Below are 13,305 nucleotides of genomic sequence, written 5' to 3'. Positions count from 1 at the left end.
AGAACTAGTCTCTTCAACTGAACCCAACCCATACAGGTCCATGGATTTGACATTTATGAAATACCATGTACTATTGTGTTTATGTACATTTGGACTGACTTGACCAGTGATGCTGAAGTGATCACATCAGCACACAGATTATAGTTTTTCATCAAAATAGGACGAGACACGCAGCTCTTTTACAAGCTGCCGAGGAAACGTGGCCAACCATCATCCAACCCACCTAGCCATCTGCATCTGTGATTTCAACAGCCACCATTAGATGCGGGATTACCAGCAACTAAAAGATTTCTCATTGGCTTCTGATATCCATTTCATCCACAATGCCAAAGAACCAGATAACTTTGTACAGGCAATGGAGGAAGGAATATTCATCAGACCTGATTCCTACCCAATAACTGTAAAGGACAGCCACTAATTACTTCCTGCAAGATCTCTGGAGGACTTCACCACTTGCAAGAAAAAGTGAACATTGTATTTGTAGAATCGAGGTGCCGATAACTACTACAGATTTAATGAGCTACCTTCATGAGAACTGTCAAGAGTATGATTTAGCAAATACAGTTACATCCAAACCATTGTGACTGCTAGGTTCCTGAAAACACAAACTGCCAGAAGTGTTCATGTGTGTACAATACAGAATCTATACTATGCTGGCCCCAAAAGTGAGTTATTGCTTGCAGAGCTGAATGCCACTTGAGACCCAAATGTTGCAAAACAAATAGATTTTTCTAGACAAAGGCAAGTTAGCAAGATACTGTGAAGCCACTGAAAAACTGGATGTCTGATGTTTCAAAGAAACTTGCTTCCTTAGCTTGGTGCATTCTGATTACCTCAACAGGAGGTACCAAAGACCAAGTGCCACTCGAACCTATGTCCTGATTATTTCAAAGGCAACATTCAGCACCAGAAAAAAAAAGTGAAAAATTGTTTTTAAACAATCAGCCAAGTGTCACCATTCCAACTGCTTTCACCATCCGAGGTGAACACAGTGATCATCACCAAATTTGGGAGGCTGACAGTGTTAGTGGCATCTGTCAAGAATCCCTAAAGGACATGGTCTGAAGTGGATATGGCTTGCCAAATCTGCTAACAAACCCTCTTAACAGTGGAAAAATGCTGGCACTCAGGCATTGTTCCAAAGTCAGTACCACCTTAAAACCTGGAAAACTAGCCTATGATCTGTCTTTTCTGAAAATGTGGGAATCAAAATTATTTAGATTTTCACAGTTTCTTTCAAGACTGACTAATGTATATCTTCTGAAAACAAATGCTGCAGATCACAGCAGGTCAGACAACATCCATGGAGAAAGAGCAAGCTAACGTTTTGAGTCTGGATGACTTTTCATCAGAGCTGAAGAAGAGTTATCTCGACTCAACGTTAGTTTGCTCTCTTTCCATGGATGCTGTCTGACCCACTGTGATCTCCCACATTTGTTGTTTTCAGTACAGATTCCAGCATCTGCAGTAATTTGCTCCTATAACGTATACCAATTAGTTCACTGCCTTTACTTCTAATGCTTTAAAAGTTCACATTACATTTGTTTCTATTTTTAAGTATATAAGTGCATTTAACTTGTAGTTATGGATGTACAATATATTGCTTCTACTTATCAGAAATACACAATGTAGAGCATGTACCTTCAAAAAGACTGATATAGATGATCTCCCTAAATCTTCCAGAAAAGCACAATTATGTGCTACAATTCACTTTGACTGTTGCTAGTGTGCACTGTGGGAAGTCCATCGGTATAGTGACTTTGCTTTTTGTTTTTCACTAAATGTGGCAGGAAGTAATTGAATTCTCAGTCGCTTACGATGCATAATAGAGGTACTGTGGTTGGAATAAAGGCCAGCCTCAGTGGATGAAATCCTCGCCAAAACTGATGCGGAAATTTTGCTGGCTGTCAATGATCATAATGAACATCTTTCTAAAATTGGTCCAAAAGGCTCTTGAGCAATAAAATATTGCCAGCTTAGGAAGCTGATTTCAGAAATTTATTTTGGCATGCACTACGTTTGCTAACAAGTTCTCTGCGATACCTTGCTCAGGGAAAGAAAGGACTTTTTAATCAACTACATTGGAAACATTGAAAAGTGTAAAACATAATATTCAACATTTTGTGAATAAGTAAATTTGATGTATTACACTAATATATCTGTTCAACCTAGTTTTAGTTTAATGTAATAACTTAAAGTTTGAAAAGATTTGTAGCTCGGGTTGTGGATGAAGTTGTCAACATGCTCGCTGAGCCAGCGTGTTTGGTTGCAGATGTTTTGTCACCCTGTTAGGTAACATCGTCAGTGTGCCTCCGGTGAAGCTTCACCAGAGGCGCACTGACGATGTTACCTAGCAGGGTGGTGAAACATCTGCAACCAAAAACACTGGCTTGGCGAGCAAGTCAAATGTAACAACTGGTTACTGAAAGTGAGCATTGCAATGTTTTTATTGTTCATACTTGGACTTTGATTTCTATTACTTTTACCAGCTGAGGAAAGCTGTCATGGACCATGTATCAGATTCTTTCTTGGAGACCAATGTTCCCCTTCTGGTTTTGATTGAGGCAGCCAAGAATGGCAATGAAAAAGAAGTGAAAGAGTACGCCCAAGTATTTCGTGACCATGCCAGCAAATTGGTTGAAGTAAGTACAGATTTTCGTAATTTCTGAATCAACCATGTCAATCTCTGTTAACAGCAAATGTTTTTATTACTTTCTCTGGGCATGAATGCATACATATAAGTTAGAAGTAAATCTATTTAGCAACTTGATATTCCACAAAATCGATCTATTATAAGCTTTTGAATGTATTTCTATTTTTGTAGGTTGCCAATCTTGCTTGCTCTATTTCCAACAATGAAGAAGGTGTGAAACTAGTTCGCATGGCAGCCACCCAGCTAGAAGGCCTTTGCCCACAGGTTTGACATAACAATTACATGTTACATCTAAAATTTCATCAGAAACGATTTTCTTAGTTTTGATGTGTTTTGTCCATTAAAGGCAAAGTCAAGTTTTTTTGTTGTTTGATACTTCTGTCAAGGATGTATTTATACTCTTGAGTGGCTGCAAGTGTCATGTTTCATCTTTTTCTAAATTTTGAGCCATAAGCAGCTCGTATTAGTCCACAACAAAGCATTAGTAACATTTAGTTATCAGTGCTTTCTTTTTAGGTCATAAATGCTGCTTTGGCCCTGGCTGCTAAACCGCAGAGTAAAGTGGCTCAGGATAACATGGATCTCTTTAAAGAATTATGGGAGAAACAAGTGCGTGTGCTGACAGATGCTGTGGATGACATTACTTCTATTGATGACTTCCTGTGTGTTTCAGGTACATTTTGTTTAATAAACCATTCCAGTGTTGTTACAGAACATCAAATGCCACCTGATTGTAAACAAAATGAGAATGAACAATTATTCACTGTCCAAGTGAAGTATAAAAAAAAACTTAGTGGATGCACAGAGTCTAATGTGAAACCATGAATTAATGCTTAAAGTTTTATTCAGTAAAGTAATAGGTACTTGTCACTATTCTGGTTGCTGTACATTAATTCCAAATATGGCGAAATAATTACTGTTAACTACTTCGTGTGTCTGCGTTTAATATCTTTCCTACAGTGTGACCTAACAGGTAACAAATGTCGAACCTTTTATAGATGCTGTCATTGCTTAATTGAATGTCATTGCAAGCTAATTTTGTACCCCACACCGGTAGAATCACTAATCGCTATCATATATTTTGGTAATAGCACCATTATACTTTGAATGGAGTAACACAAGCATCATTGTAGTGTTATCATATTCTAAGTACTGAATGGTTTAAATGCCTTGCAACACCACACTGTGCTAATCCATCCTGCAGTCTCTTCTATCTGTACAAGCTGAAAAAAGCTCAAACCTGTTGTTCTGTTCTAAGGCCTGAGATCTAACCACTTCTGACTTCTTGATCCCCATACCTACCTCACCTTGCAATCATATCCTTATGTCTCTGACCATAGATCAGATCAGAAATACCTGGCCAAAAGTGTGTTACCAACCCATGGTTATTCGCATTCTGATTAACACTTCTGTTCTTCTTGCATCCCAAACTCTTCATGTTTGATTTGACTTATTATTGTCATATGTACCTAGGTACAGTGAAAAGTTTTTTTTTGCATGCAGTACAGACAGATCATACCATTCAAAGATCATAGGGTGATAGAAGAGCAAGGAATGCAAAGTAACAGCTGCAAAGAAGCTGCTCAAAAAGCAAGATCAGCATTGAAACTCTCAAATTTCAAATTTGTTCAGAAGGCTAATAACAGTGGAGGGGGGGGGGATGCTGTTCTTGAACCTCTTGCTACATGTGTTTCAGCTTCTATATCTTCTGCCCGATGGAAGAGATTATGACCAAAGTGGGAGGGGTGTTTGATGTTGGCTGCCTTTCCAAGGCAGTGAGAAGTGTAGATGGAGTCCATGGAAGGAGCGGATTACTGCAGATGCTGGAATCTGAACTGAAAACAAAACGTGCTGGAGCTCATAGTGGGTCAGGCAGTATCCACGGAGAGAAAGCAAGCTAATGTTTTGAGTCTAGATGGCTCTTCAGAACTGAAGTGAAGAATGGAGGGTAAATGTTTATGCAATAGTTGTTAGGTGGAGTTGGGATTGGGTTGGAGTGCTGATAGTTTAGAAAGAGTGATCGTAATGTGAGAATGGCAGAACAGTGGATGGAAGGTTGGCATGCATGATGGACTGGGCTGTGTTCACAGCTCTTTGTAGTTTCTTACAGTAACTGCTCTGCCCAGGACGGTATCAAGCCATGGTACACCTAGACAGTGGAGTCAACATGATGTGGAGGAATGATATCGAGACTCAATAAAGCTTCTTGCACTTACTTGTTTCTGGATTTCAAGTTTGGAGTCGGAGGTTATCATACTATTGTGAATCCTGTCTTTTTAAATAGTTTAAGAAATGCAATCATTATCACAGAGACCATATTTGCATTTTGTAATTCGCTAAGATTATCAAGACATGAAAATTAATTCAGAAATGAAAACAAATTGCCAGAGAGAAAAGCAGAGCTGACATTTTGAGTCTCATTTTATTTTTAGGATGTTACCAGATCTGCTGAATTTCTTCTATATTCATCTCAGATCTTCAGCATCTGCAGTATTTTCTTTTTTAAAATTACCTCCATTCCATGCTTTAGGAAGAAACTATCACGAACCCACACCCACATTCCCGCTCTCCCTCTTTCTCTCACACACATGCAGACCCCTCTTCCCCCAAACCCTGGCCACATGGTTAGAAATAACCAACGAAATAAATACTGAACTATCTTTTTGGATAAATTTTGGTTAACGGTGAGATGGCAGCAGTTCTCCACCCCCACCCCCTGTAAAAATCCCACATCTAACAATACTGCAATATTGAGCTAGTGTCAGCAGACGTCTTGTTTCATTTTGCTCCCTCACACAATCAAATTGATTATGAACTTTATCAAACATTGGGTTTAATTCGCAGAGAGCAAAATAAACCAGTTTTATATTAAACCCATCTTTGTTTTGTTTAACAGAAAATCACATCCTTGAAGATGTAAATAAATGTGTTATCGCACTCCAGGAAAAAGATGTAGATGGACTAGACCGTACAGCTGGTGCAATCAGAGGACGTGCTGCAAGAGTTGTCCATGTTGTCACATCAGAGATGGACAATTATGAACCTGGGGTGTACACCGAAAAAGTTCTGGAAGCAACCAAGTTGCTGTCTGATACGGGTAATAACTCTTCACACTGCAAGTCTCTTTTTTCATTCTACAGGCTACAGATGTAATCTCATTTGATAGGGTGTCCACATGCATTTGCACATTTTGGTCTGCTGTATCATTTAAAGTGATAGTACGTACCATATTGAATCAGTTTTCTTCTCTAGTCAAAAAGCTCTTGCTTATAGAATAGAATAATAGAACTCTGACCCTCCAAAGAGTGTCCCACCAGATACAGCCCCACACCCCTATTCCTGTACCCTGCATTTACTATGGCTAATCCACCTGACCTGCATATCCCTTTACGTTATAAAATTTAGGACAACTTTGCTGTCACTTAGCGGAACTATTAGATTAATGGGTGAGTCGTTAAGTGTAGTATAGAAAATCAGAAATGACCTTAAGTGTGCAGCTGCAGATACACAGTGCTTTACATAAAGTCTCAGTTTAAATCCTTCAAGGGTCCCATTTTGCATAACACAGTACTCTACTCGGACTTTCTGCTGATCACAACAGAAAACTTCCATCGGGTTTCTTACACATAACCAAGCTGGCAAATGTAAATACTGTAAATTAAATATGTGAAGAAATCTGAATTTATAATTTCTGTGCATTTGAGGTTCATGAGACTTGTTGAAGCTCTTGTGTGACATTTTGGTGAGAAATTTGCTGTTGACATCTGTTGCAGAAGACGTGAACCCTTAACTTTGCAGCCAAGTTCAAACACTACCACGTGCATTCGGTATTAATATAGAAAATGATAAATAGACTATGATCAGAAAAGGTCAAAAATATAAATCTGAGTGAATCAACAGATAAGGCTACTGTTTGATAAACAGGAGAGTAAAACATTATTGGGTTTTGGGTGGGAATGTGGAGTAGTAGTCAGATCAGCCATATCTTATTGAATGGCAGTGTGCGCTCTTAAGCCAACTGGCTTACTCCTGCTCCTAATTTCTATAAATGTATGCTAGCATATTCTCATTGTACTGCTTTTTAGATTGATATGCCTGCTTTTAGCAATCTTGTCTGTGAGCCACAGGAACTGTTTAGCATGGAAGATGTTCAGTGTAAGTAAAGGAACTGCTAGAAGAAAAAGTAACAAGGTTGCCTATAATAAAGTGTAAAGAATCTTGTGAAAAGTTGTCACTCTACAGTGCTCTGGCATTTTTCTGATAAGTATGAAGAAGGATCTACTCAGTAAATCTATTGTAGTAATCTTGAACTGTATTTCAAATGGCTGTTGGTCTAAATAGCAACTACTTTGTTTTATTTATGACTACTGTTAACATTCTTAGAGTTGTACGAATTTCAATTATTTTGAACTGCAAAAATCTAATTCAGAATAACTAATGAATTAATGGAGCTAGCTTAGTCTTCAGCAATGACACTAATATCTAAGAAATTTTGTGAACAAAGGATATGTCTCTGCTTTGTGGAAGTAAATGGTAACAAGCAATATCTTCTTTTTAAGTTCAGTAATTGGATGTAGAACATTGTCTTTAAAAATGCACATGTGATTCATTTGTGCGTTAATGTAATTCATTCACTTTTCTGGTCTAGTTATGCCTAGATTTACTGAACAAGTGGAAGCTGCTGTGGAAGCACTGAGTGCCAATCCTGCTCAACAGTTAGATGAAAATGAGTTCATTGATGCTTCACGATTGGTATATGATGGCATTCGGGACATTAGGAAAGCTGTATTGATGATTAGAGTAGGTATATTTATGTTTATGGGCAGTTTTTCTGATAAATATGCTATTTTTATTAGTTTCTGTGTGACTAACCTACTTAACTCCAGACCAAAGGTTAAGGATTTGAACCAAAGCCAATTCTTGGGCTCAGCTATTTCAGCAGCTGAGATCACTTGATTGCAGGCTAGAAAGTATACATATTCCATTCCTGGTCTTGTAAATCTCAACTAATCATCTGTAATCTCACAGCTTTTGGAAGGTTTGCAATCTACTGTTTTCAGTATAAGTTATTCTTATTTTCAGGCATATGTTGCCATGATGGGCCCATGTCATTCTCATGTCATTCTCATGTCATTCTGTAGTATGTAGTAGTGTTCTTGATTTTTTTGATATCTGGTTAATTGCTAAGAGTTAAGGCCGTTTACCATAATTATGTTTTCAGTCTTTTTATTTTGGGTATAAACTTCCAGTCATTTTGAAATAAAATATTTTTGCATTATTGAGTGCTTTTATACATGAAATCCTTTGTGCACTTGTGCATTAACTTGTGTCTGAACTCTAGTTGTTTCCGCCTGGAGGGGCTTGAAGTTTTTATGCTCACCAGCATTGTGGTTACTCAAGGCTTTTGAGTGTTTTGAAACCAGCTTGATAGTATTTAACTACAGCAAATAGAAATGTTAGGCATGTGAAATGTTGCTCTGGATGATTATCACTGCAGAGGTGAAGTGTTTAGCGCAAATTCAAATTAAAATAGCTGAAGTGTGTTACTCTGTTCATTGTAGCAATTAATTTATCCATGAAACTAATATATTTTCTGTTCTTTGCTACAAAATTACCCCTTTTCCCAGAGAAACCGTATAACATCACAATTAGCCAAGCATTCATTACACTTTTCAAATTTCACAGATGTAACTACGTACACGAATTGGTGTTTAAAATGCAAAGCATGGTATTAATTACAAGTTAAGGGAAGCATTTTGCAATAGAAAAGTGAAATTACTATTCACCTTGGGCACAATTGGTTCGAGCACACACAGCTCCTGTTTGGAAGTGTCCTTTTTTTCAAATTTCTGCATGTCACTAAAGCATGAAGCAATGCAACTGAAAAATATTTTAAAATGTAACTTTTAATTTGCAAAAATTGTTTTAAAAATATTTTCCCAGATTTAAATGTGTTAACTTGGTAAAATTTGATCTGAAAATTAGTCATCTCTCAAAAACATGTGTTTTTGTTCATGTGTGATCAGATTTTAATTCTTTAAAGGGACTAAACATTTTGCAAAATTGCCTGGTTTGATTAAAGATGATAGTGAATTCTTTAGTACTATTTTAAAAATTATTCAAGCTTTTCAAGTATATAAACTTTGAATGCTTGTATCCAGAAGTTCCAGTCTGTTTTTGGAGCCTCCTTGAAGGAAGCGTCCAGTGGTGAATTATTCATGCTGAAGAGGTGGCCAAATGTATGGATGAGGCTTGTCTTTAGCATAATGTTTTTAATGGTGTTGAAGACTGGGGAAACCTGCTTGTAGTGACAACAATTTGTGCTGAAAACTCTGCGGTCTTCTGTGCTGGCTACACTAATCTCTGAGGGATTACATCCAAGAGAGAGAACCATAGTGAACATAAATTCCAGGCCTGGACTTTGGTACGGAGCAAGTTGCAAGTGTGTAACTTCAAAAAGTATGACCTTGGACAGAGCATAGTGTTTTGCATTTGTGACATACTGTCAGTAGTTAAGCAGCTGTGATTTTTTTTTCCATCCTCAGTAAGATGTTATTTTGGCGGTCTGGAAATTCACCTTTTAAAATATTAATATTATTTACATGGTGCTTCTCTTTATATTCATTGTATGGAATGTTGATGAAAAATTGGGATGTTACATTCCAGTAAATTTCCTTATTTTTGCATGTTAGCTTTTCATTTGTACGTGAAAGGTAGTTTGAGTCTAACAACTGAAACGTAAAGCATGAGGCAAACCAGTGTATTTTGTACCTGTTAAGTACAAATTATAAGAAATGAGAGGATTTCTACAAATTGCATGATTTGTAAAATGTTTTACTATTTCTGTGAATAACCGCTGTTGACAGTCTTTAACACTGAAAATGTTCATGGCTGTGATGCCCACGTAAATTAATGTTACTGCAGATATTTTTAAACTCCTTAGGTGCAAATTTTATTGAAAACTCCATGTACTAAATTAAATATATAATAGATTTTAGCATTCAGTATAGTCCAGCATGATTTCCTATTCTCCCCCATATTCTGTATTAATACAATTATTTATTTTGCCCACTAGACTCCTGAAGAATTGGATGACTCTGATTTTGAAACTGAAGACTTTGATGTGCAGAGTAGAACTAGTATCCAGACCCAGGAAGATCAACTTATTAATGGACAAAGTGCAAGGGTAAGAAATGGTCTCTGTTTAGAATAAATATATATGTTAACTTTGTTCACATTTAATATGTAACACAGTAACAGAAATTATCTTGTATCTGTCCTTTCAGTTAACAAAAGATCAGCTGATGAAAGTGTACATTGTACACATGGACAGTAACTGGCAGCTGTACGATGTTACTAATCAGACTGAAATTTCCCAACTATAAATTGTGTGATGGCTGTTAAACAGCTGTATAGAGAACTGAAGCAAAAATATGCAACCCAAAGCATAATGTAGCATATTACTCTCTTTTTGTCTGGTTGGAATAGCAATTCCTTTAAAGTGGGGGGGTGAAAATGAAAGCTTTTTGTGTGCTATCAAAGTGTTAGGGGAAATAGGATGTATAATACTGTCCTCCTTTATCTACTGGGAATTTGGTTTAAATGCAGCCAGAGCAGATGGAATGTCAGTGACAGCTGCTAGGATACGAAGAATGGGTTTGGGCAGTTTTAGTACAGTTCCCAATGGAGAAGACCACGGTGCACAGCTGCTGTGATTTTTGGCACTAACTACTGTGATTGGAAAATTGCTATTTTGAAGGCTATGGGAAATGAAAACGTCATAAGTGTCTTGTTTCTGAGCCTGCAATTGAGAAGTTTTACCCAAATAAGGGAAGAATGGTGAAGCATAGATGGAACTTTGACGTAAACAGTTGGAAATAATTTGTTGTAATAAAAATCTGTTTTGAAAAGTGGTTCTGAAAAACAGTTTTGAAAATTTGATTTGTTTCTGCTGAAGCTCTCATTATAGAAGACAGTACTAGTCTAAATAAATAAATAAAACACTAACTGTTTCCGTGTTGCCGTAGACCTTTCACAGTAGTTGGCATGGAATTTACCTAATGTTGAAAATGGTAAGAGCCAGCAAAAAAAAGTTGCAAATGCAAGTATGCTACATATGTATGCAGTGCTTATGCATGCACATGATCACACTGCCTCATCTGCAGGCTTTAAATCTTCAAGATGTATAGTTTAATTTTAATTGATTAATGGTGAATGACAGTATGAGTAAATGAAGGGCAGCCTTACCATTCTGGCAGCTTGCATTATAAACCATGAGAAACTTGCATGTGTAAATTAAACTATTAACAGTGTTAAATGGGATGAGTGTGCAATGTAAAAGAGAAGTCAGTCTTGGCAGCTGACTAGGTTATGCAGATGAAATTTTTTTAAGAAGTTGCATTGCTCTGTCGCAAATATTAAGTCTAGGATATTAGTTTAATGATTTTAACTCTGATTATGCATTTTCTTTTTTATCAGATAGTTTTTGAGGAATCGCTTTGAGGTGGAGGATAACAAACTACAGATGTTGCAGTAATTGCATGATAAATTTAATTTATATGTCTTAAAAAAATTATTACCTAAAAAAATTCCCATAAAATGCCACTATAAAGTGACCTGTGCTAATGAAACTCAAAAGAACAATATTCAATGAAATAGAAATAGCTGAACCAACAGTTTTATGGAAAAAAAACTGACCCTCTTAATAGAAAAAATACTAGATAGCACATGAGTAGGTTGTAGACATGTGCATAAATTTGCTGTTATTATCCAGTATTAATTCAAATTTTATTGAATTGTCTGCTCAAAAACCAGTCATTATGTTGGTGAAATGGGTATTTTTATACAATATCTCTGAACAATTTTGGATTAATTATGAAATTTATTTGAAAGCTCGCCTACGCTGCCTTAACATTGTCTGAATTCCATCCTCCAGGAAAAACCATCCCTATTGCATGACTTATATCTTAGATCAAATTCCTTCCAAAAAGTCTCCTAAAATGAGTTACTATTTTGTTTTAAATGGTAATGTCTGTCCTCTTCCGATTGACTTAAACTAAATGTATTCCTTGTAAACTCTTACCAACCTTCAACAAGCAGGTTGCTTTTCATTGTTCTTGTGAAATCATTTTTAAAACCTTCACTTTTTTTTCTTTGAAAGTAGTGTGGCATTTTCTCAGAACTTATTTTGTGTACTTTTAGTTCATTTCTAGTAAGTTATTTTTTCCACATTAATTGAATTGTGCTTTTTTTTTTCAGGCCATTATGGCTCAGCTTCCACAAGAACAAAAAGCAAAGATTGCAGAGCAGGTAGCCAGTTTTGAGGAGGAGAAGATCAAACTGGATGCTGAAGTTTCTAAATGGGATGACAGTGGAAATGATATAATTGTCCTAGCCAAGCAGATGTGCATGATTATGATGGAGATGACAGATTTCACCAGGTGTGTAGTCTAATTTGTATGGTCAACTCTTCTACTCAGTGATGTATTTGACAATGGTTGTGGTTTAACGGTTAAACCAATGCTCAAACACAAGCATTATAATGTACAAATTGCATTACATTCTTAAAAGATCGTGTCCTTCAAGTGGTTGTATTCATTTTTATACTTACTAATTTGTAACATTCTAACTGTTCATGCCACTTTTTCAAAACAGCATCCAAAGTGAACACTAGTGACACTCTTAATTTTTGGGAGAAGCTAAAAATGTTTAGGTAGTTGGTATCATTCTTAGTTCCTTTGCAGGGAAAGAAAACTAAATTGTTGAATTTCTGCATTTTCCAATGCCTGAAGGAGTTCAAATCCTTATCAAAGCCTGTTTTTGACTTAATAAAATTAATCTCTAGTTTCAAAGGAACTGAATTATAATTGACTTTGACCTCTTAAAATTTCATTGTGACATGCTGTCATTCCTCATTATGCATAGATTCGCTATCCACAGATCCACCTTCTAGTGAGGTTGGCCGTAGATCAATAATTAGTTTCAAATTGACAGGTCCTTACTGATCGTGCAGCACTTTGTGGTAGATAGGGTATTTCTATTCTAGCACTATCTGTTTGTTATTCGCAGAAGGGTCTATGCCCCTTCCCCACCACCACCACGCCCACCCCTGGAATAGGCTATTCAAGAATAGCCTATGTTACTTAGTTATCTTAATATCCTTAATATCCCCCTAAATATTTATATGCCTTTGCATCCTCTAGTATTGATGCAAAACACTCATCAGCGTATTAGTAGAAATTTATTGTTTGCTTGCTCATTGAGTCTGAGGCATAGTGAGTACTTCAGAAAGAAACTTTGATTTAGAGTGTGGCCCTGGTGATAAGTTCTATCAAAATCTCATAGCTTTATTAGGAATGTGTTCTTGACTAGAACCTGGGCTGAATAGATCACAATAAATTATTCCCATGTTTTGAAGGCTCAAGAACCAGAGGACACATTTAAAGTGTTTGACAAAAGGCCCAAAATTGACATAAGGTATATATTTCTGTGCAACAACTGGCTAGGATCTGGATTGCACTACACCAGAGTGTGGTGGAGGCAGATTCAGTTGTGGCTTTTCAAATTGGATAGCAACCTAATGCTAATAAAAGTAAAAATGTAAAAGCAAATGAAAAAACACTTGGCCTTTCTCATGTACCAAGCATACGACC

General features: G+C 36.7%; 1 protein-coding gene across 1 annotated transcript in view; it reads left to right on the top strand.

The window, feature by feature from the left end:
• Positions 1 to 13,305, top strand: part of ctnna1 (catenin (cadherin-associated protein), alpha 1) — a 145,838-nt gene that overhangs the window by 114,126 nt on the left and 18,407 nt on the right. Inside the window, exons 8-14 of the mRNA XM_048603943.1 lie at positions 2,490 to 2,642; positions 2,825 to 2,917; positions 3,170 to 3,326; positions 5,550 to 5,750; positions 7,302 to 7,453; positions 9,729 to 9,839; positions 11,912 to 12,093. Coding sequence (XP_048459900.1) covers positions 2,490 to 2,642; positions 2,825 to 2,917; positions 3,170 to 3,326; positions 5,550 to 5,750; positions 7,302 to 7,453; positions 9,729 to 9,839; positions 11,912 to 12,093 — 1,049 coding nt within the window. The remainder of the gene's footprint in view (positions 1 to 2,489; positions 2,643 to 2,824; positions 2,918 to 3,169; positions 3,327 to 5,549; positions 5,751 to 7,301; positions 7,454 to 9,728; positions 9,840 to 11,911; positions 12,094 to 13,305) is intronic.

Source organism: Rhincodon typus, chromosome 12, assembly GCF_021869965.1.
Source record: "Rhincodon typus isolate 14 chromosome 12, sRhiTyp1.1, whole genome shotgun sequence".
Lineage (NCBI taxonomy): Eukaryota > Metazoa > Chordata > Chondrichthyes > Orectolobiformes > Rhincodontidae > Rhincodon > Rhincodon typus.
This window is presented reverse-complemented; position numbering and strand designations above follow the sequence as displayed.